Raw genomic sequence first — 27,396 nt, 5'->3', positions numbered from 1 at the left:
GGGACAGCTGCGGACCGACGGTCACGGACCAAGACGCGAGAGCCACTGCTAAACCGGTCCTGCCCCCGAAGGCGCTGGGCACCCACGGAGCTGGGGCTCTAGGGCCGGAGCCCCAACCTGGGGCCCTGGGGGTGGAGTCACGCCTGGGGCGGAGCCACAGGTGGTCCCTGGAGGGCCGGGGTAAACCGTGGATGTGACTGCGCGGGTTTCAGTCCGTGTGATTCCGCAGGGAGGGCGCAGCTGGCGTGGTTACTGCCCTGCAGCCGTCCTGAGGATTTTGTGGACAGAGCCCCGAGAGCGGGGTGTGTGGTCCAGGCTCCGAAGGGAGGGCCCGGCTGGAGCGCAGGGTGCGGGAGGGCAGGACGGAGTTGCGGCGGTGGAGCGCGCGCCCGGGGCGGGCGGGGAGCGCGGAGGCAGCGAGCCCTGGCAGATGGGCTTACCCGCGCGGCCCGCGTGTGAGATCTGCCTCAGGTCCAGCACGTGCGTGGCGACGGCCACATCGACGAGCGCTGCGTCGTCCCTCAGCTGCAGACGGAGGCCGCGCGTCAGCGGCGGGAAGAGCTCCACGAAACTCAGCTGCTCGTTCCACTCGGGCGCCGCGGTCTCGCCGCGCACGGACGTCTCGCCCTGAGAGCCGCAGCCAAGGCCGGCGGAGAGGGGTCGGGGTCAGCGCGGGCCCAGGGCCGGAGCCTCGGCAAAGCGGGGACGGGAGGGACTTACCTGCTGCCCCAGGAAAGACACGCGCACGTAGGGGTCCACGAGGACGCGCTGGTTCTGCAGGGCGCGGGCCAGACTCCCCAGCAGCCCGGGGCGCAGCGCCTGCAGCCCCTCCGCGCGGAACACGCGCACGCGCAGCCGCGCCCACGGTCTGTGGGCTGGCACCCCGCGCGGCAGGAGCAGGTTCCTAGGGGAGCCGGGCACTGAGGCCGGGACGCCGCTGTCTCGGCCGCTCCCCCTGTCGCGTCCGGGAGGCTCCCCCGGGGCCTGCTCTCTGCGCCCCGCCCGCACCCCAGCTCACCTCTCGATGTCCAAACTGTGCCCCGGGCCCGGGGCTGGCAGCGGAGGGGGCAGGTCCCCGCGTGCCCGCACAGACAAAGTGACCTTGACGAAGCCTTTGGTCCCGGCGCGGGTGTCCCGGGGATCGTGCAGCGGAGCCCATTTCTGGTAGAAGTGGCCATCTGGGGAGGGAGGGGCGAGCCACAGGTCAGGGGAGACCGCCAGCCGCACGGGGCGGTGGTGCGACTGCGCTGACCAGGCCTCAGGCCCAACTCGGCAGGGAGGAGCGGGAGTGCCTGGGGGCCAGCCTTCGGAAGAGGCTGGTCTCCAGAGTTAGTATCTAGGGATCGGGGCCTAGAGGGTCAATTTCCCGTCAGTGCAGAGGAGTCGAAAGGAGAGGAGGGTTCGGTACCTGGCTGGTCGAAGATAATGCCCAAGTCCATCCTGAAGGTGCCTATCCGGGAGGCCATAAAGGGGAGGGTCTGCGAATGGAAAGCCTGGGGGAAGGTGGGGTTAGTTCTGGAGCTTCGGCATCCTCCTTTCTCCGGCAGACACCTCTCATCCCTACCCGCCTCACCGTAATCTCCAGGAGCAAGTCTTGGAGGTGAAGCCGGGTCTCGTGAAATTCGAACAAGAAGTACTAGGTTGAAGTAGGATAATGAGAGGTGAAATAAAGTATATGTGAAGAATTAACGCCAGCTGGCCCCTGCCTCTTGCAAAGGGAACGCTCTCCTTCCCCTCCTGAAGCTTCTTTACACTCTTGCCCTCCCCAGCCCCTCCAGGCCTCAGCCACTTGCTCACTTGCACCTTGGCCACGCCCCCTCTGCCGACGAGGTAAATCCCGGGTCCCACTCTTCCTTGGTCGCACACACCTCGTTGTAGAAAGGGCAATTAGTCCCACGCTGCGTGGCGGTCGCTCGACGCTGTTCCCCAATGCGCACTGCCACGTACGGGTTAATATTGACTCCTACCAGCTTCTGGGCCTCCAGCACTGTTACCCCCACCTAAGGGCACAGAAGCAAGAAAAAAGGAAGCCTTCTCTGCCAAAGTTGGAGAAACCCACGTGTGTGGAGAGTAGGTGGTATTCATCAAGGGTTAGGGCCTAGAGGGAGAGCGGTACCTGGAAGTCCTGAGCTCTGGACATCTGGAATGTATCCCCTTGAGCCAGGCCCCCAGCACGGCTGCTGGGAAAGACATGGTCAGCTCCTACTTCACTTCTTCTCCCCGACCACCTACACACTCTTGCTGGGTGCTAGGGATTAGATCTCCTCTCTCTGTGAACTTCTGGATTCTGAGTCCTTTCAGTCTGTCTTGCATCCATCTCAACTGTACCCCCCGAATCTGACTCATTCTTGGAGTCCTGAAACCATTCATTTATTCAACAGAGATCTGTTGAACTTCTACTATGTGCCAGACCTATTTTAGGTCCTGGGACACCGCAGGGAACGAAAGGGACAAAATTCCTTACCCTCATCAAGCTTTCATCCCCTAAGGGGGCCAGAAGCTCTAGGTGGACCAGGGTAACTGTGTGTGTGACTGTGGCAGTGTGTATGTCTAGGAGTAAGTGACCCTTCACCCCAGGATAGCCACTCCTCACCCATACTTTAGGATTGTGTGCTTTTGAGTGTGGATGAGCATGGGCCTACATGTATAAGAGTGTGAGGCTGACACTCTGGTGGGTGTGGGAGCAGGCGTGCAGTGGGTACAAATTACCTCTTGAGGTGGCTGAATATGACACCAGAGAGCTCCACATCAGGCTCGTCCTCCAGCTCCAGCTCCAGCTCCAGCTCATCTTCGTCATCCTGCTGAGCTAGGCCTCGAGCTAGCCTGTGGCCCAATGCTACTGCCCGCCGCTCCAGCCGGGCCTCCCCGGGCCTGATAGGAAAGGCTTTCTTTTTATTTTTCATCTTTATTTTTTATTTATTTATGATAGTCACACACACACACACACAGAGGCAGAGACACAGGCAGAGGGAGAAGCAGACTCCATGCACCGGGAGCCCGACGTGGGATTCAATCCCGGGTCTTCAGGATCGCGCCCTGGGCCAAAGGCAGGTGCTAAACCCCTGCGCCACCCAGGGATCCCAGGAAAGGCTTTCAAGGGACCTATCACCCATCCTGGACACTCTTGACTTTCCTGGTCCTAGGACAGACCTCTGACCTTCAGGCTGATCCCACTATTGCCAGGACTAATCCAAAATTCCAGAACTGACTCCTGATTCTAAGACTGACTTCTCACCCTAGAATTGATTGAATACTGACCCCAGGCCCTGGAACAGACCCTATTTCACTGACTCTTAATCCTAAGACTGACTTGGTAACCCCAGATCATCCCCACATACTTACTCCAGCTCCTGGAAGCCCACATTGGGAATGATCAGTTCTGAGTAGGAAGGAGGATAAATGAAAGGAATGAGGGGCCATGCATGACTACAGAGCTGCCCATACTGGGCAGCATGGGTCCAAGGGTCCCCATATCCAGCAGATCCAGAGAAGAATTAGGTTCCACTTCTCTCTTCTGCTGAGGTTGGGACAATCAGGCTTTGCTTAGATTGCAGGAGGTGGGAGTGGGGGTTACCTGTCCTGGATGGATGCTCCAAAATCCTCCTCTGCCCAGGCTCCAGTTGCACCCTCTGGGGGCTGATACTTCAGGTCAAGCTCCACCTGGATCTGAAACCAGACACACAGTGTGCCCCAGGACCCCTCAAACTGCCTGGGGCTAAGAGAAATTCAAAGGCAAAGCCTTTTACTCCATCTATACACAGAGACCCTCCTGGCCTGCATCTGTGATGACTTGGTGATATCTCTCTGGTCATTAATAATATTGAATAATTACAACCCATTAAGAACTTAGCATGTGCAAGTTACCTCCTGAAGGGGCCAAACACTACTCCAGAATTTTCTCATTGCTCTTGGAAATTCATTACTGTGGCCTTCACAGCTATGCATGGTCTGGCCCCTGCTGACCTTTCTAGTCCTGTTTTATATGGGGTCTACTCCTGCTCTGTATCTCAGTTATGCTCTCTCAGAGTGCTGGGATTTTGCATATGCCAGTTCTGCCTGGAACATTCTCCCTTCCCACTTAGTTAACTCCCATCATTCTTCCATTCCAAGTTCAACCACTACTTCCTCAAAGACCACCAAATAGGTTGCATCCCTTTGTTATACATTTTTCCAGCCCCCCCTTTTTTAAAGATTTTATTTATTTATGCATGAGAGACACACAGAGGCAGAGACACAGGCAGAGGGAGAGGTTCCATGCTGGGAGCCCAACATGGGACTTGATCCTGGGACTCCAGGACCACGCCCTGGGCTGAAGGCAGGCACCAAACCGCTGAGCCATCCAGGGATCCCCTCCAGCCCCCTTTTGTAACACCCATCAGTGACAATTTTGCATTTATTCATGAGAAAATTTGTTTAATGTTTGCCTCTTTCTTTAGATATGGAACTCTAAGTGGGCAAATCCTTATCTGGTTGTGCTCACCACTCGTCACCTGGCACAGCTTATAATTAGAGCTAACAAACAACAGACTAAAAAGTTCAATATTTCCTATGACTCCACATAATGTAAATGAGGAAGTAGCTTAGTGAAGCTAAATCACTTGTCCAAATTCTCAGCTGGGAAATGGTAGATCTGAGATTTGAACCCAGGTCCATTCCCACCAGGTTATAAATGACCCTTCAGGGATCCCTGGGTGGCGCAGCGGTTTGGCGCCTGCCTTTGGCCCAGGGCGCGATCCTGGAGACCCGGGATCGAATCCCACATCAGGCTCCCGGTGCATGGAGCCTGCTTCTCCCTCCGCCTGTGTCTCTGCCTCTCTCTCTCTCTCTGTGACTATCATAAGTAAATAAAAATTAAAAAAAAAATAAATAAATAAATGACCCTTCATGAAATATCAGGAAAATCCAGCCAGGTTCATCTTTGCCTCTCATGAGAACTGAGTCTCGTACCGGACCAGGGAGCAGAACAGAACTCCTTATCTTCCCCACTGCCACACCCCTGGTCCTCAGGGCAGAGCCTGGCTCTTGGCCCATGTAGAACTTCAGCAGGGGCTACAGTGAAAGGAGTCCTAGGTGGGGGGCCTTGTTATCACTCCTGTCTGGATCTGGGTTTTTCCTTCTGAAAAATGGAACTCTCTATCTAGAGGGACGTTCAGGCCTGGGAGTGGCAGGCTGAGAACTGGGGAGACTCACTGGGGACAGTCGCAGATTTTCATCCAGTAGGGCCTCCCGTAGCACCAAATGCCCGGTACTCTGTAGCTGCTGCAGGGAGATCACCAGGGTCCCCAGAGACCTGCAGGTGTGGCAGGGAGCAGAAGAATGACCCAGGGGAATGGCTCCCTGCCACACCCAGTCCCATCTGCATCCTTGGCTCCCCAGGCTACTTACCTGGAGCTGAACACACGGCTGCAGTTAACCACCTGCACAGACAGACACTCCCCAACCAGTGGAGCCCCATAGTGTGGCCAACGGAACAGCTGGGGGTAGGAGGAATCTTGTGATACACAATGCTGGGTTGACCCTGACCCCTTAGTCCAGAGCCCATCCTAGCCCTGAGACAGGATCCAATCCTCCAAACGTGGAGCTAACTCTATGAATATTGTCCCAAACCTGGAACCAGCTTCTCCTCCAACATAGAGTTGACTCTGATCTGAGGGTAACTACCAGTCAAGAACTAATCCCCCCAGTCTTGATTCTGACTGGGTCCAGCTTCTCAAGCCTGAGATTGACCTTCCTTCCTGTGAATACAGTTTCCCAACCCAGGAATATGTCCCCCAACTCATCTAAAGAGGGACTTAGATGCGGCACAGATCAGCTTCTCCCCATCCAGGACCCAACCCCACTCACCTCATCAATATCTGCTTCTCGACCACAGTGAATTCTCCTTGTTTTCTGGGTGAAGCCTGCTCAGAATGGAAACTAGTCAAGGGGTGTCTGGGTGGTTCAGTGGGTTAAGCATCTGCCTTCAGCTCAGGTCATAATCCCAAGGTCCTGGGATCGAGCCCCACATTGCGCTCCCTTCTCAGAGGGAAGCATGCTTCTCCCTCTCCCTCTGCCATCCTTCCCCCACTTGTGCTTTCTGACTTTCTCTGTCAAATAAATAAATAAAATCTTTAGGAAAAAAAAATTGAAACTAGTCATTTATCAGGCCCTCCCCACAAAACACACACACACACACACACACACACACACAAACACACACACACACGCATACATGGCCCAGGGTCCAGTCCCCCTGGGTTCACTGTTAAAGAGAGGTAGAAGATGAGTAGGGAAAGAGGCAGAGAATTCATCTGGGGGAGGAAGGAGACAGGCTGGAGAGATGCCTAGGCTCTGGATTGGGGGCCTAGAGAATGGAGAAATGAGAACAACCCCCCAACTCCAAAAATGTTTAGAGCACCCTTTCAAGCCTCACCACGAAAGCTGAGCATCACTTGTCGGTCATGGGTGCCTGGCAGCCCTGTCAGTCGCCTCACACACACGGTCAGAGCCATTGTCCCAGGGCCACTGGCTCTCCCTCTGCCCGGCTGCCCGGCTGCCCGCCTGCCCACCTGCCCGTTCATGGGAATCACCTCTGACTCAACTGGACTCAACGAACAGGTTGAGCAATTCCTGCCCTTTAGTCAAACACAGGCCAGCCTGGGGGTCATGGGTGGAGAGGGAGCCAAAGGACTGGGAAAGAGGGGTAAGGTCCCTGTGGTCAGCTCAATCCTCCCTGCCTGCACCAGCTTTAGCCTCCATCTTGCATGCATCCTTGTGAAGTGGGAGCTGGGTTAAGGTGGAGTGGAGTCAAGGGGAGAGTCAGAACCCTAGTCTGTCCCCATTAGCCAGTGAGGCCTCGAGGTACAAGTCTCATGGTGCTCCTTATTCATCTCTCTGTCCTCGATGCCCAGCTGAGGGTCTGGCACATGGTAGATCCTCCAAAATATGACTAAATAAATTGATGGATTAATAAATGAATACCCTAGTCCCTGGCATTAATGCTGTAGATACTCAACACATTTGAATTAATGAGTGGTTGAATGTATGTCCCTAACTGGAATGTAGCAAGTGTTCAGAACACATTTTTTTAAAGATTTTATTTATTTATTCATGAGACAGAGAGAGAGAGAGAGAGAAGCAAAGGGAGTAGCAGGCTCCATGCAGGAAACCCGATGTGGGACTCAATCCCCCGTCTCCAAGATTAGGCCCTGGGCTGAAGGTGGCGCTAAACCGCTGAGCCACCCGGCTGCCCTTCAGAACACTTCTTACTTAACCAGGAGCCAGAGGGCCTTAACCTGGGGACATGGGGTCCTACTAGTGGGACCATAGATAAGCTCCAGGAAGTCTGAAAATTCTTGAAATCATCTATAAAATACTGAGCAATTGTGCATTTTTTCTGGACATAGGGCTCCTCACTTAGGTTAGTACACCATAGTTTAAAAATAGTTAAACTAAGCGAGGTTAGTACACCTCGCTTAGGAATGTACACCATAGTTTAAACCCCTGTGTGATTGTAACTATGTGTTGAGTGCATATCCTGGCCATCCATTTAATCACTCTGTTTAATGACACTTCTTATATGTAAGATTTGTGCTATGCCACCATGTAGGGGATGAGATGCAGCCACAGAGGTAAATCAGACATGTTCTCTGTCTTCCAGTAGCTTCATGGACTCCAACACCAAAGGGTAGAAAGACTGCAATTCCCATCAGAGCAGGAAAGGGTCAGGACTCAGGAACTCAAGAGGAGGGAGGCCAGAGGTACTTCCCCTGAGGAGGGAGTGTTTAAGATGGGATTTGAGGGGATGCCTGCCTGGCTCCATCAGTAGAGCATGTGACTCTTGATCTCAGGGTCATGAGTTCAAGGCCCACATTGGGTATGGAGTTTACTTAAAAAAATAAATTAATTAAATAAAATGGGTTTTGAGGACAGGAGTTAAACAGAGAAGACATCAAGGCAGTGAGAAGGAATGCAGGGTGTATTCCAGAACCTATGATGTGTCATTTTGGCCTGTGTACGAGGAATGTATCAGGCAGCAGCAGAGATAAGATTAGACCTTCAGAGGATCTGGGTCTTGCTGTGTGGCCTCGAGCCAGACATAGTCTCTCCTTGTGCTTCAGCTTCTCTGATTCAACAGAGGGATTGGAAAGCCCTGTTCTACCTGTTTCCTGTTAGCTGTTCAAACAAGCTTTGAGGTCTACAAAACATCAGATAATCAGGCATGGGTTGTTGTTTTTTTTTTTAAGATTTTATTTATTTATTAATGAGAGACAGAGACAGAGAGGTAGAGACAAGACATAGGCAGAGGGAGAAGCAGGTTCCATGCAGGGAGCCCAATGTGGGACTCGATCCTCAGACCAGGATCACACCCTGAGCTGAAGGCAGATGCTCAACCACTGAGCCACCCAGGTGACTCGGGTTGTGGTATTTTTTAAAAATATTTTATCTATTTATTCATTAGAGGCAGAGAGAGAGAGAGAGAGAGAGAGAGAGAGAGAGGCAGAGACACAGGCAGAGGGAGAAGCAGGCTCCATGCAGGGAGCCCGATGTGGGACTTGGTCCCAGGTCTCCAGGATCATGCCCTGGGCTGAAGGCAGAGCTAAACTGCTAGGCCACCAGGCCTGCCCATGGGTTGTTCTATTTTTTTTTTTAATTTTATTTATTTTATGATAGGCACACAGTGAGAGAGAGAGAAGCAGAGACATAGGCAGAGGGAGAAGCAGGCTCCATGCACCGGGAGCCCGACGTGGGATTCGATCCCGGGTCTCCAGGATCGCGCCCCGGGCCAAAGGCAGGCGCCAAACCGCTGCGCCACCCAGGGATCCCGGGTTGTTCTATTTTTAAGTAAGGTCTAGGTTAGACCTCAAGGCCCCAGATGTTGGGGGAGGGCTTCACCTTCCAGTTGACAGATAGGGGCAATGAGATACAAAGAAGGGCAGGGAATGCCTGGATCTCTCAGTCGGTTGAGTCTCTGCCTTCAGCTCAGGTCATGATCCTGGGGTCCTGGGACTGGGCCCTACATCAGTCGCCCTGCTCAGTGGGGAGTCTAATTCTCCCTCTGCTCCTCCCCATCCCACTCATACTGTCTATCTCATATAAATAAATAAAATCTTAAGAAAAAAAAAAAAAGGCAGAGTGGGGGACCAGAATTCTTAGCTTGCAGTGTCTTAGCCTTTCCTTCCCTTCACCTCTAAATTCTGTGGCATCTAGTCAAGCAAGAGTGTTGATGCCACCCCTCCAGAAACTAATGCGGGCACTTCCTCTTCTGGGCAGGAACACAGCCTGGCAAGTTCTCGCTTCCCCTTAACCCCTCTGAAAACTGTCAGTTCTACCTAATATTCTTTTTTGTTTTTTAAGATTTACTTATGTATTCATGAGAAACATAGGCAGAGGGAGAAGCAGGCTCCCTGCAGGAAGCTAGATGCAAGACTTGATCCCAGGACCCTGGGATCACACCCTAAGCCAAAGGCAGACGCTCAATCACTGAGCCACCCAAAAGCCCACTGCATTGCCTTTCAAAGTGTGGGCCTTAATCAGGATCACACACCTGGTTGTTAAAAATGCACATTCCTGCACCCACTCAGGAAATGCTGAAGTAGAATCTCAAAATGTGCCTGGGAACCTGAATTTCTGTTCTGTTACACAGCAGGAGTCTGGGAGACCAGAGGTTCCCAGCCTTGGCTGTCACCCTCTGCAATTCCTCATTCCATTTTCAGTACCTCAGATGGTTGGTGGGAGTGTGGGTATGGTTGTTGATGGGTACGGAATTCTCACTCCACAGACCCTTGGTGAATATGGGTCTTGGGGAGGGAACCACAGATCCCAAGGTCTGAATTCTCTGGCCTGAGGACTAGGACAAGAGGAGGGTCCTGAAGGGTTTGCGAGGAAAAGAAACTATTTAGAACTGCCCCAGGTGACCGACCCCCTGCCCCTTCTCAACATTCATTCATTAGGCCTATCTAGGTCCTGGAGGATACCCTAGTGAACAAGACGAAAATCCCTGCCTTCATAAAGTTCTGGCGGGTGTGACAGGTAATGAAGAAATATGTAAGTCAAATATACAGCACGTCGGTGATATGAGCTGAGGAGAAAAGCTAAGCAGGAAGGGGGATAGATATTCTTTTACGCCGAGCGCGTAGACGGGGCCTTCTGGGAAGCGGTGTGATGTCATCGCTTGCTTTAACATGGCAAAGAATGAGAGACAGCCATGGCTCCCAGGGACGTCACCACTAGCTCTGTGACGCACCCTCAGGGCGTTCCGTAGAGACCAAAGGCTCCTTTATGACGTCAGCAGCCGGGCTCAGCCACAGGGGAGAGGGTTGAATCCGGACCGGGGCCCCGCCGGCTGCACGCAGGGTCCGTGGGGTCCCGGCGGCGCACATCCGCTGAGGGAGAGCCGAGGGCCTTGGCGGCTGCGGCGGCGACTTTGGCGTCCGAGAGAGGGCGCCCCGGGGTCAGGATGCGGCGGAGCCCCCGCCCGGGCTCGGCCACGTCCCCTCACAAGCACACGCCCAACTTCTACAGCGACAACAGCAACAGCTCAGTGAGCGTCACCTCGGGGGACAGCAGCGGGCCCCGGTCAGCTGGACCGGGGCCCGGGGAGCCCGAGGGCAGAAGAGCCCGGGGCTCGAGCTGCGGTGAGCCCGCCTTGAGCGCAGGAGTGTCCGGAGGAACCACATGGGCTGGAAGCTCTCGGCAGAAGCCTGCGCCTCGGAGCCACAATGGGCCGACCGCCTGTGGCGCGGCAACCGTGAGGGGCGGGGCCTCGGGTGCGGGCGGGGTCCAACCCGGGAGAGCTGAGGGAGGGGGCGGGGTCCAAGGGGGCGGTGCTTGGCGCGGAATCGGGACAGAATCTGGGCCCCTCCCGGGGGGCGGGGCCTGCAGGGCAAAGAGGGGAGGCCCCAAATACGATTCCCTAAGGGGCAGGACCTCGGTGTGATGGACGGGCCTGGGAAGGGGCGGGGAAATCCTGTGATTGGACGCCCCTGAGGAGGCGCGGCCTTGCTCTTAGCATAAGTGGCTACCAGAGAAATATGGCCGCACCAATATTTGTCTGAAGGCGGGGTCTCCGTTTGGCGAGGGGACTAACGCCTTGACCGAGCATCCCTGAGGGGTGGGCCTCAGAGTGCTGAGAGAGAGCTAGGGTGGGGATGCGGTGGGACCAGTGCCTGCGGCGGCTGCACCGCTTCTGGGCTGGGGAACCTGCGGCCGGGTCCCGGGGAAAGAGTGGACCTGCACTGCGCAAGGCCCCAATGGCGCCCTTGGGCTCCCGCAGAACCGGCTGGCTCTCCCGTAGTCTCTGAGGAGCAGCTCGACCTTCTCTCGACCCTGGATCTGAGGCAGGAGATGCCTCCACCGCGCGTGTCCAAGAGCTTCTTGAGTATGGGCCAGGCCAGCCGGAACCCCTCTGACCCTCTGGCTCCCCTCTCTGAATTCCGGTTCTCATTTCCGAGAGACCGTTTTCGTTCTGAGCCGGGCCCATGTCAGTCTCCAGCCCCTTCCCTGAGCCCCAACTCGTTCTCTTAGCCCACTCCTCTTTTCCCAAGCCCCTCCTGCACCTCGAACCCCACGCTCTCTTCTTCGCCTCTGCCACCTCTAAACGTCCTCTCCTCTCCCCAGGCCTGCTGTTGCAGGTGCTGAGCGTGTTGCTGTCCCTGGTAGGAGACGTGCTGATCGTCGTGTACAGGTCAGAGGGAGGGAATGGGGCGGGGAGCAGGGCCGGACCCGCAGAGCCTCGAGCCGACTCACACCTGGCTGAGTCATGTTGGAGGGAGTTGGGTCTAGGACCCCGGCGTGGGGCTGTGGGGTTCATTAGGGTCCGCGGCCTCAGTCTCCCTCCGTTCTTCAGGGAGGTCTGTTCCATCCGCTTCCTGCTCACGGCTGTGTCACTGCTGAGCCTCTTTCTGGCAGGTGAGATGGTGGTGAATCCCCTGGGGCCCCAGCCCTGGATGCTCTGGAGCAGAACCTGGCACATTTTCTCCTATATCCCTCAGCCCACTCAGTGCCTTCAGCTGCTCAGTCCCCTTCAGAGCCCACTAGCCCCCCTCAGGCATAGCAGCCCCCTCCAGCCTTTTCTCTCCTCACTGCCCCTTTATGCCAGGGAAACCCTCTCCCTTGGCTTCCCCTGACACCACCCCTCCTTCTCCAGCACTCTGGTGGGGGCTGCTGTACCTGATCCCTCCTTTGGAGAATGTGAGTCAGGGCGACTGCATGAACTGGAGGTTGTGGGGGTCCCCTGGGTGGGAGGGGGACAGCACTGGAGGCTCTAATCATAAGGAAGGGATATAAGCAGATCTCAGGGATTGTGCCCAGAGGTGGTTGGGGGTCTCTGAGAGGTCCTGGCAGGTCAGGGAAGGGGCAGCAGTCCCCAAAAAGAAGGCCCTCAAAAGTCAGGCTGCTCCCAGGCTGATGGGGGAGAAGGAAGTGAGTGGGAGCTGAGCAGTTGTATTTGGTCCCTCCCTTCCTCCAACAGGAACCTAAAGAGATGCTGACTCTAAGGTGAAAGAGGGCACCTGGGGTGGGGAAATTAGGGGGCTCAAAGGCGCTTCTGTGGGGGGCCTTACAGGAAGTGCCCAGGGGGGACAGGGAGCTAGCCACACAGTGCCAACCTCCCACCTGCAGCGAGTACCACGAGCGCGTACGCTCCCAGGGGCAGCAACTGCAGCAGCTCCAGGCCGAGTTGGATAAACTGCACAAGGAAGTGTCCAGCGTTCGCGCAGCCAACAGCGAGGTGAGCCCTGCAGCCTCCTGTCTTTTCAAAGTGCGCCCCGTGGGCCCGCCCACTGCTCAGTCCAAGGTCCGCCTTGGAAGCCCCTGGCGGAGGCTGGTTCCTTGGGTCCAGAGCGGTAAACCTCGCCCCAGAGCCCCGACTTCGGAATGTCTCCCAGGGCCCACAAAGTCCAACCTAGAGAACCTAGTCCCAGAATTCTGCCCCCCCCCCCCCATAAACCTGCCTGCAAGCTCATCCTTCCAGGACCCACCCTCCCTCTTTTCAGAGAGTGGCCAAGCTTGTATTCCAGAGGTTGAATGAAGACTTTGTGAGGAAACCCGACTATGCGCTGAGCTCTGTGGGTAAGACCCAGAGAAACGGGAAGAGAGGGAGACATTGACACAGACCTATGCACATGACCAGCCCAAAAAGACCGACTTCGGAGACCCAGCCCCAGCTGTTGGTCAGGCCTGGGAGCCCCTGAATGATTGCTTCTCCCTGCTCCAGGGGCCTCCATCGACCTTGAGAAGACATCACACGATTATGAGGATGCGAACACTGCCTATTTCTGGAATCGCTTCAGCTTCTGGAATTACGCACGGCCGCCAACCGTTATCCTGGAGGTGGGCCTGGAACCTGGATCCCAGAACCAGACCAGGGGCGGAATGCTGGGGAAAGGACCCAACAGATCCCTAAAGGAGGAACTGAGGGTGTGGCACTAGGTGGGGCCCTCCTTGGCAGGGGATGGGCCCGGCTGGAGGCGGGGCCTGGGGGTGCTAGGGACTGGGGCAGTCAACAGAATCTGGTTGGGACAGACCTGGGTTTGGACTGGGTGGGGCCGATTAAGGGGTTGAGTTGAGGGCAGGGCTTACCTGAACCAATGCCCACACTGGGGAAGGGCCATAATGGCTGTCTGTGGGTTCTTAAGATCTACCTGCTCACCTGCAGCCAGATGTATTCCCGGGGAATTGCTGGGCTTTTGAGGGCGACCAGGGCCAGGTGGTGATCCGGCTACCGGGTCGTGTGCAACTAAGCGACATCACCCTGCAGCACCCACCACCCAGTGTGGCACACACCGGAGGAGCCAAAAGCGCCCCCCGCGACTTCGCAGTCTACGTGAGTGGGGCTGAGGCTAAGGAGGTGGGGGATTTAAGTACCAGGCAGTCATGAAAATTGGGGTCAAAGTCTTTGCTTGCTCATCTTTGAAGTGGAGATACTACCACTTGCTTCTCAGGCCTACAAGTTATAATTACAACCATATTCAAACAGTAGGTATGGCTTTATTGAGCACTTATTCTGTGCTAAGTACTTTAAACGGATCATCTCCTTGCAATGGGTCAACAACCTATGAAGCGCTATCATTCCCCCTCCCCCCCCCCCCCCCCCACTGATGAGGAAAGTAATGCTCAGAAAAGCATTTGTCAAGGTCACACAGCTAACAACTGGCCAGACAAAACTTTGCAACCTGGTTTCTTGGAGCCTACATTCCACACTACACTATCCTAACACCAAAAAATAAATGAGAGTGCGCGTATAATGACTCCACACCACAGTAGATCCTCAATAAAGTTGCTTTCTCCCTCTTCCACCTGTGCCTCACTGTTCCTCCACTCACTCTTCACCCACCAGGGCCTCCAGGTTGATGATGAGACTGAAGTTTTCTTGGGGAAATTCACCTTCAATGTGGAGAAATCGGAGATTCAGACTTTCCATCTACAGGTGTGTCTCTGGGGGTGAGGGTGCTAAAAGAATGGGACAGCAAAGGAAGACTGGGGAGAAAGGCAGCCCTTGGGACAGCAGGCCTTGGCATGATCCATTTGTCTCCCTAGAATGATCCCCCAGCTGCCTTTCCCAAGGTGAAGATCCAGATTCTAAGCAACTGGGGCCACCCCCGTTTCACATGCTTGTATCGGGTCCGAGCCCATGGCATGCGAACTTCGGAGGGGGCAGGGGACAATGCCACAGGGGAACCCCATTAAACATGCTGATTGTTGGAGTAGAGTGCAGGTCTGTGCTGAAAGAAACTGGATCCGTGCTGGGGGCAGGGGGAGGCCTCTGTCTGCCTTTGGCATATAAGTATGGTGTGTGTGGGGGTCTACTTTCCAGTGCACCCTCTTAATTTTGAGAAGTTCAGATCAAAATGATAGCAGCTCATGTTAATGGAGTGTTTACCATGTACAAAAAATGGTGCTCTGGACATTCTACACATTATCTGATCCTTATAATCACAGAGGGGGAAACCGCTCAGGTCAGGAAACGCTCAAGGTCACAGAGCTAATGAAGAACAGTGCCATAGAGGAACCCAAACCTATCTTCCTGTAGAGGCCACCCTCTTTTTTTTTTCTCAAAGATTTATTTATGAGAGAGAGAGAGAGGCAGAGACACAGGCAGAGGGAGAAGCAGGCCCCACGCAGGGAGCCCAACGTGGGACTCAATCCTGGGTCTCCAGGATCAGGCCCTGGACTGAAGGCGGTGCTAAACCGCTGAGCCATTCAGGCTGCCCAAGGCCACCCTCTTTAACTCAGAGCTGCCAGTCAGCCTGAAGCTGTATTTGTGCAGTTCAATTCCTACCCCCAACCTCTGGGACAGTCTCTACAACTTCTGCTAGGTAAAAGTGGAGAGGTTAACTACCCTTTTTCTTTAGGGAAATACTCAAAAACTGAGGAGACTTGAGAACCTCTAGGGAGCATCAGAGTCCAAGTTGATGCAGGTCTGGTAACCCCATCTCAGGCTGTCTTTACTTCTAGGCCCAGCATAGGTGGTCTGGTGTTCATTAGTCCCTGCCCTCAGGGAGCCTGACAGGGGAGGGAGGATGCTCCAGGGAAGAGTTCCTTTATTGATCTAATAACAATTCTTTACTCGTAAGAGTCAAAGTAGAACTGAAAAAATAAAAGATGGAGACAGGTATATCAAAAGATTAAGAAGTTCTACCCAAGCAGAGAATAGAAAATGGGGGCCAGCCTGAACAAAGGAACATGTGCCATCTTGGCTATTAGGAATCCTTCCCAGTGTGTTCTTATATATATATATATATATATAATGATTATGAACAGTGGTTACACCTCTAGAAGTGAAATGCAGGAGTATGTGTGAGGGTGAAATACATATCCATTTATTTAAATTTTCAGGATATTACTTTTATGATTTAAATTACTGAGTGCTCTCAAAGCCTAAGGTCAAAAATATGAACTAATATAGCTTTTCTGGAGGGCAATTTCACAATAGGAACCAAAAGACTTAAGACTTTTTATATTCTTTAATCACAGTAATTCCATTTCTAAGAATTAACTCAAAGGATACATCAATATAATCAAAGATGATACTTTTAAGGATATTCATTACACTGTTGCTTATAAGAGAAAAGCAAAAAAAAAAAAAGAGAAAAGCAGAAATAGTATCTAAAAAGATAAATTATGAAAAAAAAAAAGATACATTATGATACAAAAATAATGTGACCAAAAGAAATGGTACTATTTAAGGGAATGTTTAATGTCATGGGAAGTAATAAATGATATATGGATAATTTCTTAAAAAGCAAGCTATATTGGCAAGATACTATAAATGAAAAGGCACCAACTCTGGAGAAATATTTTAACATGTATAAGAACAAAGGTTAAAACACCAACAAAAACCTATAAAGAGGCTATTCAGAAGAAATATTTCTCACAAGTAAGCACATAGACTATGATACCTAGCCTTCAAAATTAAATATATTCAAGCTAAAAGTGAAGTTTTTGCCTCTCAAATTAATAGAAAAAGGATTAAAAAAAAAAACTGTTGTTATGGAGGGCAATTTACAGTATCTATTAAAATGCTAAATATTTATATCCTTTGGTCTAGCATTTCTACTTCTAGAAACAAATTCTTTAAAAATATTGTGGTAAATGCACAGATAAATGTACAAAGATTCATTACAGCACTTTGTGATAGAACAAAACTGAAAATTGAAAGGGACTCAAATCTCAGTAAGAGACTGGCTAATAAGCTATAGAACATTCATACACAAACTATATATGCATTAAAAAGAATAAGGTCAAAAAAAAAAAAAGAATAAGGTCACCAATAAGTTCTAATGGGTAAGACACCCAAAATATAATAAAAACAAGGTATAATGAGTATATATAATATCCTACTTAGAAAAAAAGTCAGACCTAGGAAAGACAAGAACCCTCACCTGCTCTGTTATCTATTTTATACAATATTTATATTTGAAATAATTTTATACTAACTAGCATATATTTTAAAGTGTGTTAAAACAGTAGATACAATATGATCCCATTTTTATAAAATAAAATATATGTAAAGATTATAAATTTACATGATGGACTAAAAACTATGCACCAAATATTTTTTTGGTACATGGTTTTGTTTTGTTTTGTTTTAAAGATTTTATTTATTCATGAGAGACACAGAGAGAGAGAGGCAGAGACATAGGCAGAGGGAGAAGCAGGTTCCATGCAGGAAGCCCGATGGGGGACTCGATCCCGGAACCCTGGGATCACATCCTAAGTCAAAGGCAAATAGATGCTCAACCACTGAGCCACCCAGGTGTCCCTAGCACATAGGAGTTTGGATAATGATATTTCTTTTGTATTTTTTCTTTTATAATGAATATACATATTAATTTTCTAGTAAGAAAAAAATTAGCTGCTAAAAGGATTCAGGCTTGTAGCCTATCTTTACGATTAGAACCATCACTGCTCCCTCCTCCAGGAAGTCTAGCATAGCCCTTAAAACTCATCCCTCCCCAGCATGTTCCACCTTGTCTATATTTCCAGCTCAGCTCTGCCCTATGGCAGGGCAGACTAAGTATTTGGCTCACATTCAATCTTTTTATTTAAAAAAATAAAAGTATCTCTACACTTCTGGCCAGGAATATCCTATTTGACTGGGGCTATGATGTCAGAGGTATCCTTCACTCTACAACCTCTAAGGGGGATAAACCGAGGCTCAGAAAAAAATAAACATGGCAAATTGCAAATTCCTACTCAAAAGTAGAGAGTGGTGGCAAAGCAATGGTCTTCATTGATCTTTATTAAATGAAGGACTCCAGGGCAAGCAGGAGGGAATCAAGAGCAACAACAGCAGGAGCAAATATAAAAGTATAAAATGTAAAGTGCAGCACTGGGGAATGTGTGCTTACGGGGCTCACGCTTACGGGAACCTTGGGGACACAAGGCTGAGGACTAGCCATAGCCTATCCTCTAATGGAACCTAGACCTGAGGGGCCTGTGCAGGGCTCTTTGCTGGGGGTGGAATTGGCTTGAATGGGGCCCAACCTTGGGCCTTGAAATAGGAGACCAGCTGTGTGGGTACTTCTGCAAGCACAGTCTGTGCCAGTGTCTCCCGAGGGGCCTGCCAGGAGAAGAAGGGCAAGGTCAGTGGCAACCCATAACAGCTTCCCAAAGTCTATATTTCATACCCAAGAAAGGATACAAATACCAACACCCAACCCTGCTGCCCTGGCTTAGATGAATGGTTGAGAGTATCCTCACTCAGAAAGAGGTAGAGGGATAAACTCCCAGATCTGATCTGTTCCCAAGCTTACCCCCACTCACATTTTGGAAGCGGCGGTAGGGCACAAACTGCACTATGTCACGGGCAGCTGCCTCCCCAGAACGTGTCCGCAGGGGTCCACCGTCAGCATCTAGTTGCTCCATGGCCTCGAAGTCAGCACCACCCACACCCACGATGATCACTGACATGGGCAGGTGGGAGGCACGCACCACAGCCTCACGTGTAGCCTCCACATCTGTCACAGCACCATCAGTCAACAGCAACAGCACGAAGTATTGCTGAGGATAAGTCCATTCATAAACTAAGGAAGACCTCTAAACACCCTAGCCACACGTTCCCATACTGACAAGAAGCCTCTTGTTATATATTCCTGAAGGGAGCCCTTGACCAAGACCACTACCACCACTACCTCCCACGATCCTCACCGAGGCCGTCCTCTGATGTGCAGCCTGGGTTGCCAACCTGGCCACGTGGTTGATAATGGGTGCGAAGTTGGTGGGGCCATAGAGGCGAACTTGGGGCAGGGCTTGGCGGTAAGCATCTACAATGCCCTGGATGCCTAGAAAAGGCAGGCAAAAAACAATGTAAAATACTGACATAATCCCATCATGGCTGAGGAAATTTGGGAATGTGGGTGTATTTCATCCAATCACTCCTATAACCCAAGGTACTTAACCTTATCCTATAAATGGGAGAATTAAGACCAAAGAGAAGAAGAGCATTTGGCCTAAATCACAACTTGAGTTAAAACTGATTAAGGGGGCTCCCTAAACAAATCTAAGACAGTTGAGCATCAGATTATATAACCTACTTAATAAAGTAATGAATTTTAATCCATTTAATAAGAGTCCCTAGATATTAAATAATTAATGGGAAAGAAGAGGAAGCTCTTCCTTTTTTTTTTTAATTTATGATAGTCACAGAGAGAGAGAGGCAGAGACATAGGCAGAGGGAGAAGCAGGCTCCATGCACCAGGAGCCCAATGTGGGATTCGATCCCGGGTCTCCAGGATCACGCCCTGGGCCAAAGGCAGGCGCCAAACTGCTGCGCCACCCAGGGATCCCAAGGAAGCTCTTCCTTAATGTAAGGAGGAGGAATTACAAATTCATTTGACAATCAGAGATAAATGATTCAGGCAAAGACCATCAACGGGTGCTAAAACTATAGAGTACTAGTTGATGAGTAACTGGATATTTACATAGCCTCAAAGTATATTCCCAAAAGATACTCATTAATTACAAATAATGGAAAAACCTGGTAGACTCTATGACTCTACTTTAGCCAAGTGATCAAAGTTAACATCACTGGTAATAGGATAAATCAACATCAGGGCCTCCTGACATGGTGTACTGAGGGAACACATAGCATCGCTTCTGTAATATGCCCACCAAAAGTGCATAATCTGAATCTAATTATAAAGAAAGATCAGGTAAATCCAAACTGAAGGACATTCTACAAATTATCTAGCCTGTAATCTTAAAAAAAAAAAAAAAAAAAACCAACAGTATCATGAAAGACATGAAGAACTCTGGAAGACAAAATAAATGAATGCACTGTGTGATCTGAGATTTTCTTTTACTGTAAAAGACAACTGGCAAAACTTGAATAAATTCTAGATTGGATAATAGTATTGATGTTAATTTCCTGATTTTGAAAATTGTACTGTAGTTACATAAGAGAATGTCTTTGATTTTAGGAAACATACACTGAAGTATTTAAGGGATGAAGGGTGCAAAGTTGATGAGGCCACAGAGGCAAACTTGGGGCAGGGCTTACTCATAATTCTCAAACATTTCAGGAAAAAAAACTGTATACACACACATATATACATGTACACAGATACAGATATACAACCATATCTATATGCATGGGGGGGCAGGGAAGGAGAGGAAGAGACAGAAAATCTGAGTGACAAAGAGAGAATAACAAAGCAAATGTGGTAAAATGTTTGTTTGGGTAATCTGGGTGAAGATGAATAGCCATTGCGCCCCAGGCCCTGATCGCTGAGCTCTAATGATCTAAACCGCCTATAACTACTCTTGTAACTTTTCTCTAAGTCTGAACTCGTGTCAAAAACCCAGGTCAGGTCAAATTTTCCCCTTTGGTTTGTTGCCTACATGGGGGTACTAAGAAGTCAAGAGGTTTGGCCTACTCTAGACAGAAGAGCTTGGGCAAAAATCACGCTGAAAAGAGCTGCACCAAGGCTTCCACTAATGCCTAGACAGGTACCAGTGAGCTTCCAGGCAACAGCTACCATTTCTTAGAAGGTGCTTTGTATATGCCAGGCTCATGCTTCAAAGTTTATATGTATCCTCTCCTTAAATATTCAATATCCTACAATATTTATTGTTTTTATGAAGCCAAAGTACATGGGTCCCAAGTCATGTGGTTTTAGAAAGATGCAAGATAAAGATTTGAGATCTAGATTTGAGTCCAGAGACCCAGCTCTAAAATCCACTCCTCTGGACAACAGAATCAGATATCTGCCCCATTAGTCATTACCCCCACCCCACACTCCCTTGTCTGCATAGATTTGGCCTTCCAGGTACAGACATCTGCCTTGTGGTGGAGGCTGGAGGAACTCACCTGTGCAGTAGGGGTTACTGGGGTTGAAGTTCAAGGCAAATTCATGGGAGACCTAAGGGCAAGAATGAAAATGAAGTTCTTTCCCCATGACCATCTATGTGCAAAAAAAAAGGACAGTACAGTATATACCAAGCATTATAGAGGAGCTATGTAGTTCTGAACACTTTTTGTATGCATGCCTGTAGGGATACATCCCTGCATCTCCACATAAAGCTGGGTGACAGCAAGTCATCCACATGCCCCCAAATCAGGACCCTGACACTGAAAGGAGTTAGAGAGGCAAAAAGAGTGCTCACCTGCCAATCAGGAGGTACCTGGGCCCCAAATCCAAATGCTGGGAACAGCTTGTCCCTATGGGAAGACAGTGAGTTGGAGAAGAGACAGAGAGGGGACTGTGAGCCCAGAGGCTGAAGCAACTGTGGGGAGGGTGATGGGCAAGAGAACAAGTTACTCACGAGTCATAGTCCTGGATCACGCTGCCCACACTCCACAGTGCTGTCAGGTATTCATTGACCCCTGATGGGCTCAGGTAGTGCAGGGAGTCCGGGGAGGAAGGGTCTCCATTGGAGCCCGTGAAGTCCAAGCCTACCTAGGAGGAGGAGCGGAGCTGAAGGCCACTTTGTGACCCAGATCTGTTCTCTTGCCCCCGATAAAGCAACTTACAGTGAAGTTGATTTGACAGCCTCCCATCACATAGTCCAGGAATGAATATTGTGTTTCTACCTGCAGATGAAACCAGGATCATGGCTGAGATGAAGGGGTTGGGGCCATGGAACACAGGAGTCAGAGCCTGGGTCACATGGATTATTGCCTCACCTGGCAAATCTTGACACGAACAGTCCCAGAGTTCTTGTAGCTTTTCTTTTTCTGCTGTTTCTCAGGGTGGATGCATTCAAACTCAGCCTGGTGAGAAAAGAAAAACTAGAGTAGGAAACTCCCAGGCTATCAGCCAGGACTGGCCTGCCTTCCCTCCCTCTCTCCCTGGGGCTGCAGTCCTTTAGGCCCACCTCAACATCCCTGAGCAGGGCTGGCACTCACCGGGACTGCTTGCAGTTGGGCCAAGCTGGTGTAGAAGGTACCAATGAGATCGTGTGAACCATCACTGTCATAATCGGAGCATCGCACCTGTGGGTGGGTGGAGGGGGAGGGTGTGTGTATGTGTATACAGAGACCAGAGGTGAGGTGGGGGGACAGGTGAGAATAAATCCCTCCCCAGGCTCTCTGCCCCTGCTCTGTCCATTGAGAAGGCAAACTCCTCACCTGGATGGGTGTGCTGGGGTCTCCCCCACAGAAATGCTGAAGGGGAACAGAGAAGCGCTTCCATGTAGGGTTCAAGTTGTTCTTGATGACCTAAAGGTGGAGCACGAGGCTTCTAGTGAGCTCTGGGCTGACATATGGGGAGCTGTCATCCTTCTTTATCCATATGCAGTCTTTCTCCCTGTTCCAAACCTTGGTAATCACAAGCCCCAGGAAAGTCTCTCCTACCCTACTCCACCCAGTCCCAAGGGTCTCACACCTCAGATCTGTAGGCCAGGTGCCATTTCCCATCACCCTGACGGAAGAACTCCAAGAATGGATCCGATTTCCCCAGGAAGTCCTGTCAATGCCACAGAGACCACAGTATGACTCAGGGAGAGACAACCATTTTGCTAGTCCCCACCCTTACCCCCAAACACACCATCCTTGTCCCAATTCTTAAACCTCCAGGGCTTCCTTCCAGACACACCTTCTTATCTAGATTTCTGGCCTCCACCTCCATGGTCACTACATGACTATCCTTCATCTCTTGGGCAGATACCTAGGAAGGGGAGGCATGAGACTGTATCACCTCATGAATTCCTCATTGATGTAAACCCCGCTCCCCCCCCCCCAGTTGTTCCTTACCGTGATGGTCCCCCGCCCAGCAGGTTTTCCAGGCTTCAGCATCAAGGGTAGAGTTATTATGTGGCTGGACACAATCTGGGGCAGAGCAGGGATGGGTGGGGGAGCAAAATCTCAGGCAGAGTTAAGTCTTGCTTGACCCCCCACCTCCACATTCCAGACAGTCTGGGCTGTTAGGACTCTTACTGAAGATGTGTCTAAAGGATTTTTATCCCAAACCCTACATACCTGTCCTAGGGAACACTCAGCCCCTCCTAGGAAGTCATCATCCCCCAGCTCAGGTGTCTTGTTGTCTATGTCATAGATGCCAAATCGGAGCTTCTGGACTGTTTCAAAGTGGTACTCAAGCTGCAGAGTCTTAGAGAATTCAGGGCTTGAGCAGTTCCGTACTCGCTCAGTTCGGCCAAGCTGTGGGTAGAGGCCAACAGCATCACAGTCACTCTCTCCACCCCCAAAACAGTCCTAGCCTTCCTCCACAACTTCATCTCCATTCTCACCTCAGCCCAGCTGCCCCCTCCCACATCCTGTAAAAGGACGCAGAGTGGGTCAGACTTGGAGGTGATGTCCTTGTCAATGAGGTGGTCACAGGAAATGGATAGCTGAACCAAGGTCACGCAGTGGGCCATCTGGGAAAAAAGGACCTGAGTCAAGCACTGAGGAACCTTCTCCACCCTTCCCTGACTATAGGTCCCAGCTTGGGAAGGAAGGCCAACAGGCTTCACCCAGGCAGGGCTGAGCCTGTATCCAGCTCTAGGACACCTAAGGAAGAGAAGGCCCTTAGAGTCTCCATACTCCTCTAATTCCCTTAGGGTGAGCTCAATGGGACAGGACACGGTGAGTACAACCAACCCTGGTATGATGGGAAGATGCAGAAAAAGTATACTGGCCTTCATCAACAACTCTGAGCCCAAATTGGACCTCACCCTAAATTCCCTATAATGTTCTCTAGATCCAGAATCCAACCCTCATCTCCAATGAATCCCACTCTAACCCTTTACTGGCTCCAAATCAGATCCTAATCAAAGTTTCAATACCAACACAACCATGATCCAGACACAACTCCCCAAAAAGTTTCTTCCTCCAATGATTTCTCACTAACTCTCAGGCATTGCATCCTGAGGTGGTATTAGGATACCCCCTAATAATTCTCCTAGCAGGTAATCAGTTCCTCATTGCCAGCTCCTCACTAGCCTCAATGTTACTACCCAGTCCAAGCCATCATCATTTCTCGCTGGGTTTATCACATTAGCCTCTTTAACTGGTCTCCCTTATCCTATAGCATCCCTACCTCCATCCCATCTTCACACCAACAGACTATTTCCAATACAACAAACAGGGCGATCCTGTTAAAACGTTAAGTCAGGTTATGTTACATCTCTGCGAAACCCTCTAATGATTTCCAATTAGAAAAAATCCAAACTCTACCATGGTCTCCAAAGTCTTGAAAGATCTAGATCTCTCTAACTTGATTTCCTAATAACACCTCTCTTGCTCACTCCATTCTGAACACACCGGTCTGCTTGCCTGCCATTGCTCAAATAAACTTGTTTCTTCCCTCATATTATTCACATGGCTTGCTGTGTCCTCACTCCCTTCTAGGTCTTTATTCAAAAATCATCTTCTCTATTATTAAGAAAAAGGCTCTCCTTTTCTAAGTACTTATTATTTCAACTCTACTAACATCATATACTCCTTTCATGCCTTTTCTCGTTAGCATTTATCATTCTCTAATATATAATCTCTCTTCCCCACTATATAGGGAATGTAAACGGGAGGGAAGGGATATTTGTCTGCTCTGTTCATCGCTCTATCCCAAGCACCAAGATAATAAATATTTGCTGAATGAAATCCAAAAGGCCATCTCCAGCCTTAGCTCCCAGCCCAGCCATCTCCAAAGTGATTGGCAATCAAGGAACACCAATTTCAATGCACCCATTTCCTTGGCTGAAATACTATCTTCTTGCATGGATCACCATGATTCTCTTGTAACCCCTTCCTACAGTCCCCATAACAATTATCCTGACTCCTTATTATCCGTGTCTCTGATGACCCATACACCTGCAGACCGTCTGTAGCAAATGTACAGATGACATCATATCTCTCACCCAGCTTAACTCAGCCACTCCAGGTTTCCCAGCACTATATCCCAGCCTTAGCTTCCCCTAAACCGACCCTCAATCCTTCCCCCAACCTAGCCCAGTTAGCGCTGTTCCTCATGGTCTTGGTGCCTCATGGTCTCCACCTGGAGTGCTATTATCAACCAATGCTGGAATGACTCTTACACTTTGACATACTTTACATACTGCCTGTTCATAGTACCTCAGTCTCTGCTTGAAAGCATCCGATGACGGAAAACCCCCCACTCTAATCCATTTAGACAATCTTGCTCCATAAAGTCCCACTGAAACAACTCACGTCTGTTGAATTCTCATTTCTACATATTTGTCCTATTTCTCCCCAGTTTAAACTTCTACAAGGAAAGCCCTATTCCAGCTGCCTCTGAGAACCCATCTGACAGCTGGAAACAGTGAAATCCCCAGCCAAAATCCAGAAAAACAGCCCCAGTTTTTTTGTTTTTTTTTTTTAATGTTGCTCCTAGAATGTGTCTTGTAGACTCTGACCAGTCTGATCATCCTTCTTTGGAAGTTCCCTAAGAACAGATCAGAGATGAACACATACTCCCAAAGGAGTGGGACCACAACTTCCACAAGTCACATTTTGACTCCGTGCTTCTCACTTCACATGTTCTCTGAGGCAGTGTTTCCACAGAATAAAGAATGTTCATATCACTACTGCTGAGAATAGTAAAACCCCTGAGGCTGCTTGAAGATCTATTGTGTACTATGTAAACTATGATACATTAAAACAATGGAATGCTGAGCAGTAGGTAAAATACAAGGGAGAACTATATTACATTGGTATTATATGGAAAAAATAAAGTTGCAAAGAATGGTAAGAAAAGTATGACTCCACCTGAAACTTCAACTGTATGTATATATACACTGGATTTGAATACATACACAAAATACACGGAAAACAGAAGGTACACCAAAAAAATGCAACTTTTAGGTACACCTAATGGAAGCAGAATGAAGGTGAGGATTTTATAATCTCTATATACTTCTGCATTGTTTAAATATTTTATAGTTTATTTTGTATTTTTTAAAGGACTTTGTTAGCTTTTTTCCCCAATCCACAACTCAAGTCCTCTTGACTATGCAAAGCCCAAAGCCTATCTCCAGTTCAACAACCCCTACCCAACTTCAGGGTTCACAGTTTCTTGCTTCTTCGCTGGCTTCTCATTAGCACTGCCTCAGCTAGTCTTTCTTGTGTCAGCTTCCAGAGTCTCTACCTTAACTAGAAGCCCTGCAAAGCTGCCCATGGCTCTTAGGTTCAGAGCCAAACTCCCCTAGCAAGACTACCTCATGGCACAACCCCAGAGAGCACATCTACACAGAATTCGGTAGTTGTGTAATATGGTAACCCCGCATCCCTAATTCAACCTTCAAAGCCCTGCCCAGTTTGCTCTTCCTCCTGCTATCCCACCATCCAACCAACTAGTCATCCAAAGCTATTTCTGGTTACACCCACACACATGCTGATACTTCAGACTTTCCTAACAAATGCCTTGTCATCCAAAGTTCTGCTATAACATTATTCCTTTATGAAGCCTGACCCACATTCTTCAAGTAAAATTTATTCTCTCTCCTCTGAAAGATTACATGGTTTCCCAATCATTTTCCTGCAAATACACACAAGATACTTCTGTGTTTATTAGCAAAACAGAAACTAGACCATACCATTTCTCTGCTTAAAACTCTGGAATGGCATCCCAAAAGACGCAAAGTCCAAAGTTCTTTACCACAGTCTACAAGACTTCCCTGCATGACCTGACAGTTATCTAACTAATCAATCTAGCCACACAAGTATGTTGCAGCCAGGTTTCATTTCTGACCCACATATACACAACGTCAATCTCATTCCCTGTATCAGAGCTTTTGTGCTATCTTCATCCATAGATACCGAAGAAAATAGCTGTATTAGAGTAGGAACCATGTCTGGTTTGCCTAATCTATCTCCAGTACCTACAACGGTACGTACCCTATAGTAGGTACTCAGTAAATTAAATATTAGTGATTTAACACTGAAACTACCATATCAAAATTTTGGCTTTTGTCTACCTTCATGATCTATGGGCTCTTCGGAACTAGGGCTGGGTATTATTTCTGTATCCCTAATACCAGTGCTTAATATATAGTCAGTACCTACAACTATTGCTGAATAAATGGAACATGTGCTTTTTTGCTCAACTCAAACTTCCAGCCCTTTCCATTTAAAATATGTCCAGAAGTCAATCTTCTCTATCCTGATTTTGTACAACTGAGCTTTAAAATTGAAATGCAAGGGCAGCCCCGGTGGCACAGCGGTTTAGCGCCACCTGCAACCCATGGCGTGATCCTGGAGACCCTGGATCGAGTCCCACATCGGGCTCTCTGCATGGAGCCTGCTTCTCCCTCTGCCTGTGTCTCTGCATCTCTCTCTCTCTCTGTGTGTGTCTCTATGAATAAATAAAATCTTAAAAAAAATTGAAATGCAAGACTCCTGGACTCAATATTAAGTGATAATTTAAAATTGGGCAAAAGATATGATCAGATATTTCATAAAAGAAAATATATGAATTGGAAATACGCAAAGGAAGAGTAGACATCATGGAAATGCAAATT

At 49.6% G+C, this 27,396-nt stretch overlaps 3 protein-coding genes across 18 annotated transcripts in view; 1 reads left to right on the top strand and 2 right to left on the bottom strand.

Annotated features, from left to right (window-relative positions):
* Window positions 1-6,540, bottom strand: part of LOC112928152 (fer-1-like protein 4) — a 37,044-nt gene extending 30,504 nt beyond the window's left edge. The window contains 13 exon segments of the mRNA XM_026009694.2: window positions 441-627; window positions 721-904; window positions 1,019-1,178; window positions 1,409-1,493; window positions 1,574-1,636; window positions 1,869-2,000; window positions 2,117-2,177; window positions 2,710-2,871; window positions 3,575-3,666; window positions 5,191-5,290; window positions 5,386-5,474; window positions 5,845-5,900; window positions 6,413-6,540. Coding sequence (XP_025865479.2) covers window positions 441-627; window positions 721-904; window positions 1,019-1,178; window positions 1,409-1,493; window positions 1,574-1,636; window positions 1,869-2,000; window positions 2,117-2,177; window positions 2,710-2,871; window positions 3,575-3,666; window positions 5,191-5,290; window positions 5,386-5,474; window positions 5,845-5,900; window positions 6,413-6,491 — 1,450 coding nt within the window. The 5' untranslated portion in view covers window positions 6,492-6,540.
* A 3,743-nt stretch (window positions 6,541-10,283) lies between these two features.
* Window positions 10,284-25,633, top strand: SPAG4 (sperm associated antigen 4). Of its 10 annotated transcripts, none has more exons than XM_072736005.1 (12): window positions 10,321-10,748; window positions 11,255-11,461; window positions 11,599-11,665; window positions 11,828-11,889; window positions 12,128-12,171; window positions 12,452-12,477; window positions 12,601-12,709; window positions 12,975-13,050; window positions 13,196-13,311; window positions 13,637-13,804; window positions 14,318-14,407; window positions 14,518-14,684. In XM_072736005.1, the coding sequence occupies exons 1-12, from the start codon at window positions 10,439-10,441 to the stop codon at window positions 14,665-14,667; spliced, it is 1,425 nt and encodes a 474-aa protein (XP_072592106.1). In that variant the 5' UTR covers window positions 10,321-10,438; the 3' UTR covers window positions 14,668-14,684. The 10 variants fall into 10 exon arrangements, with proteins under 10 accessions (XP_072592112.1, XP_072592107.1, XP_072592110.1 ...); XM_026009809.2 differs by having other exon boundaries at window positions 10,322-10,748; window positions 11,255-11,359; XM_026009813.2 differs by having other exon boundaries at window positions 10,481-10,729; window positions 11,255-11,359.
* Window positions 15,930-27,396, bottom strand: part of CPNE1 (copine 1) — a 37,029-nt gene continuing 25,562 nt past the window's right edge. For 6 of the 7 annotated variants that reach the window (XM_072736003.1, XM_026009804.2, XM_026009806.2 and 3 more), the window contains 15 exons: window positions 23,170-23,298; window positions 22,901-23,080; window positions 22,676-22,750; window positions 22,518-22,589; window positions 22,308-22,388; window positions 22,052-22,141; window positions 21,830-21,916; window positions 21,608-21,694; window positions 21,455-21,514; window positions 21,247-21,380; window positions 21,088-21,142; window positions 20,792-20,843; window positions 18,631-18,764; window positions 18,247-18,483; window positions 15,930-18,043 (listed from right to left, as the gene is read on the bottom strand). In XM_072736003.1, coding sequence (XP_072592104.1) covers window positions 17,903-18,043; window positions 18,247-18,483; window positions 18,631-18,764; window positions 20,792-20,843; window positions 21,088-21,142; window positions 21,247-21,380; window positions 21,455-21,514; window positions 21,608-21,694; window positions 21,830-21,916; window positions 22,052-22,141; window positions 22,308-22,388; window positions 22,518-22,589; window positions 22,676-22,750; window positions 22,901-23,080; window positions 23,170-23,298 — 1,614 coding nt within the window. In that variant the 3' untranslated portion in view covers window positions 15,930-17,902. Of the gene's footprint in view, window positions 18,044-18,246; window positions 18,484-18,630; window positions 18,765-20,791; window positions 20,844-21,087; window positions 21,143-21,246; window positions 21,381-21,454; window positions 21,515-21,607; window positions 21,695-21,829; window positions 21,917-22,051; window positions 22,142-22,307; window positions 22,389-22,517; window positions 22,590-22,675; window positions 22,751-22,900; window positions 23,081-23,169; window positions 23,566-27,396 lie in introns of those variants that run through there. The other variant, XM_072736002.1, reaches the window with a different exon arrangement.

Source organism: Vulpes vulpes, chromosome 14 (genome assembly GCF_048418805.1).
Source record: "Vulpes vulpes isolate BD-2025 chromosome 14, VulVul3, whole genome shotgun sequence".
In the NCBI taxonomy this organism is placed as follows: domain Eukaryota; kingdom Metazoa; phylum Chordata; class Mammalia; order Carnivora; family Canidae; genus Vulpes; species Vulpes vulpes.
Note: the sequence above shows the minus strand (reverse complement) of the source record. Positions and strands in the feature narration are given on the sequence as shown.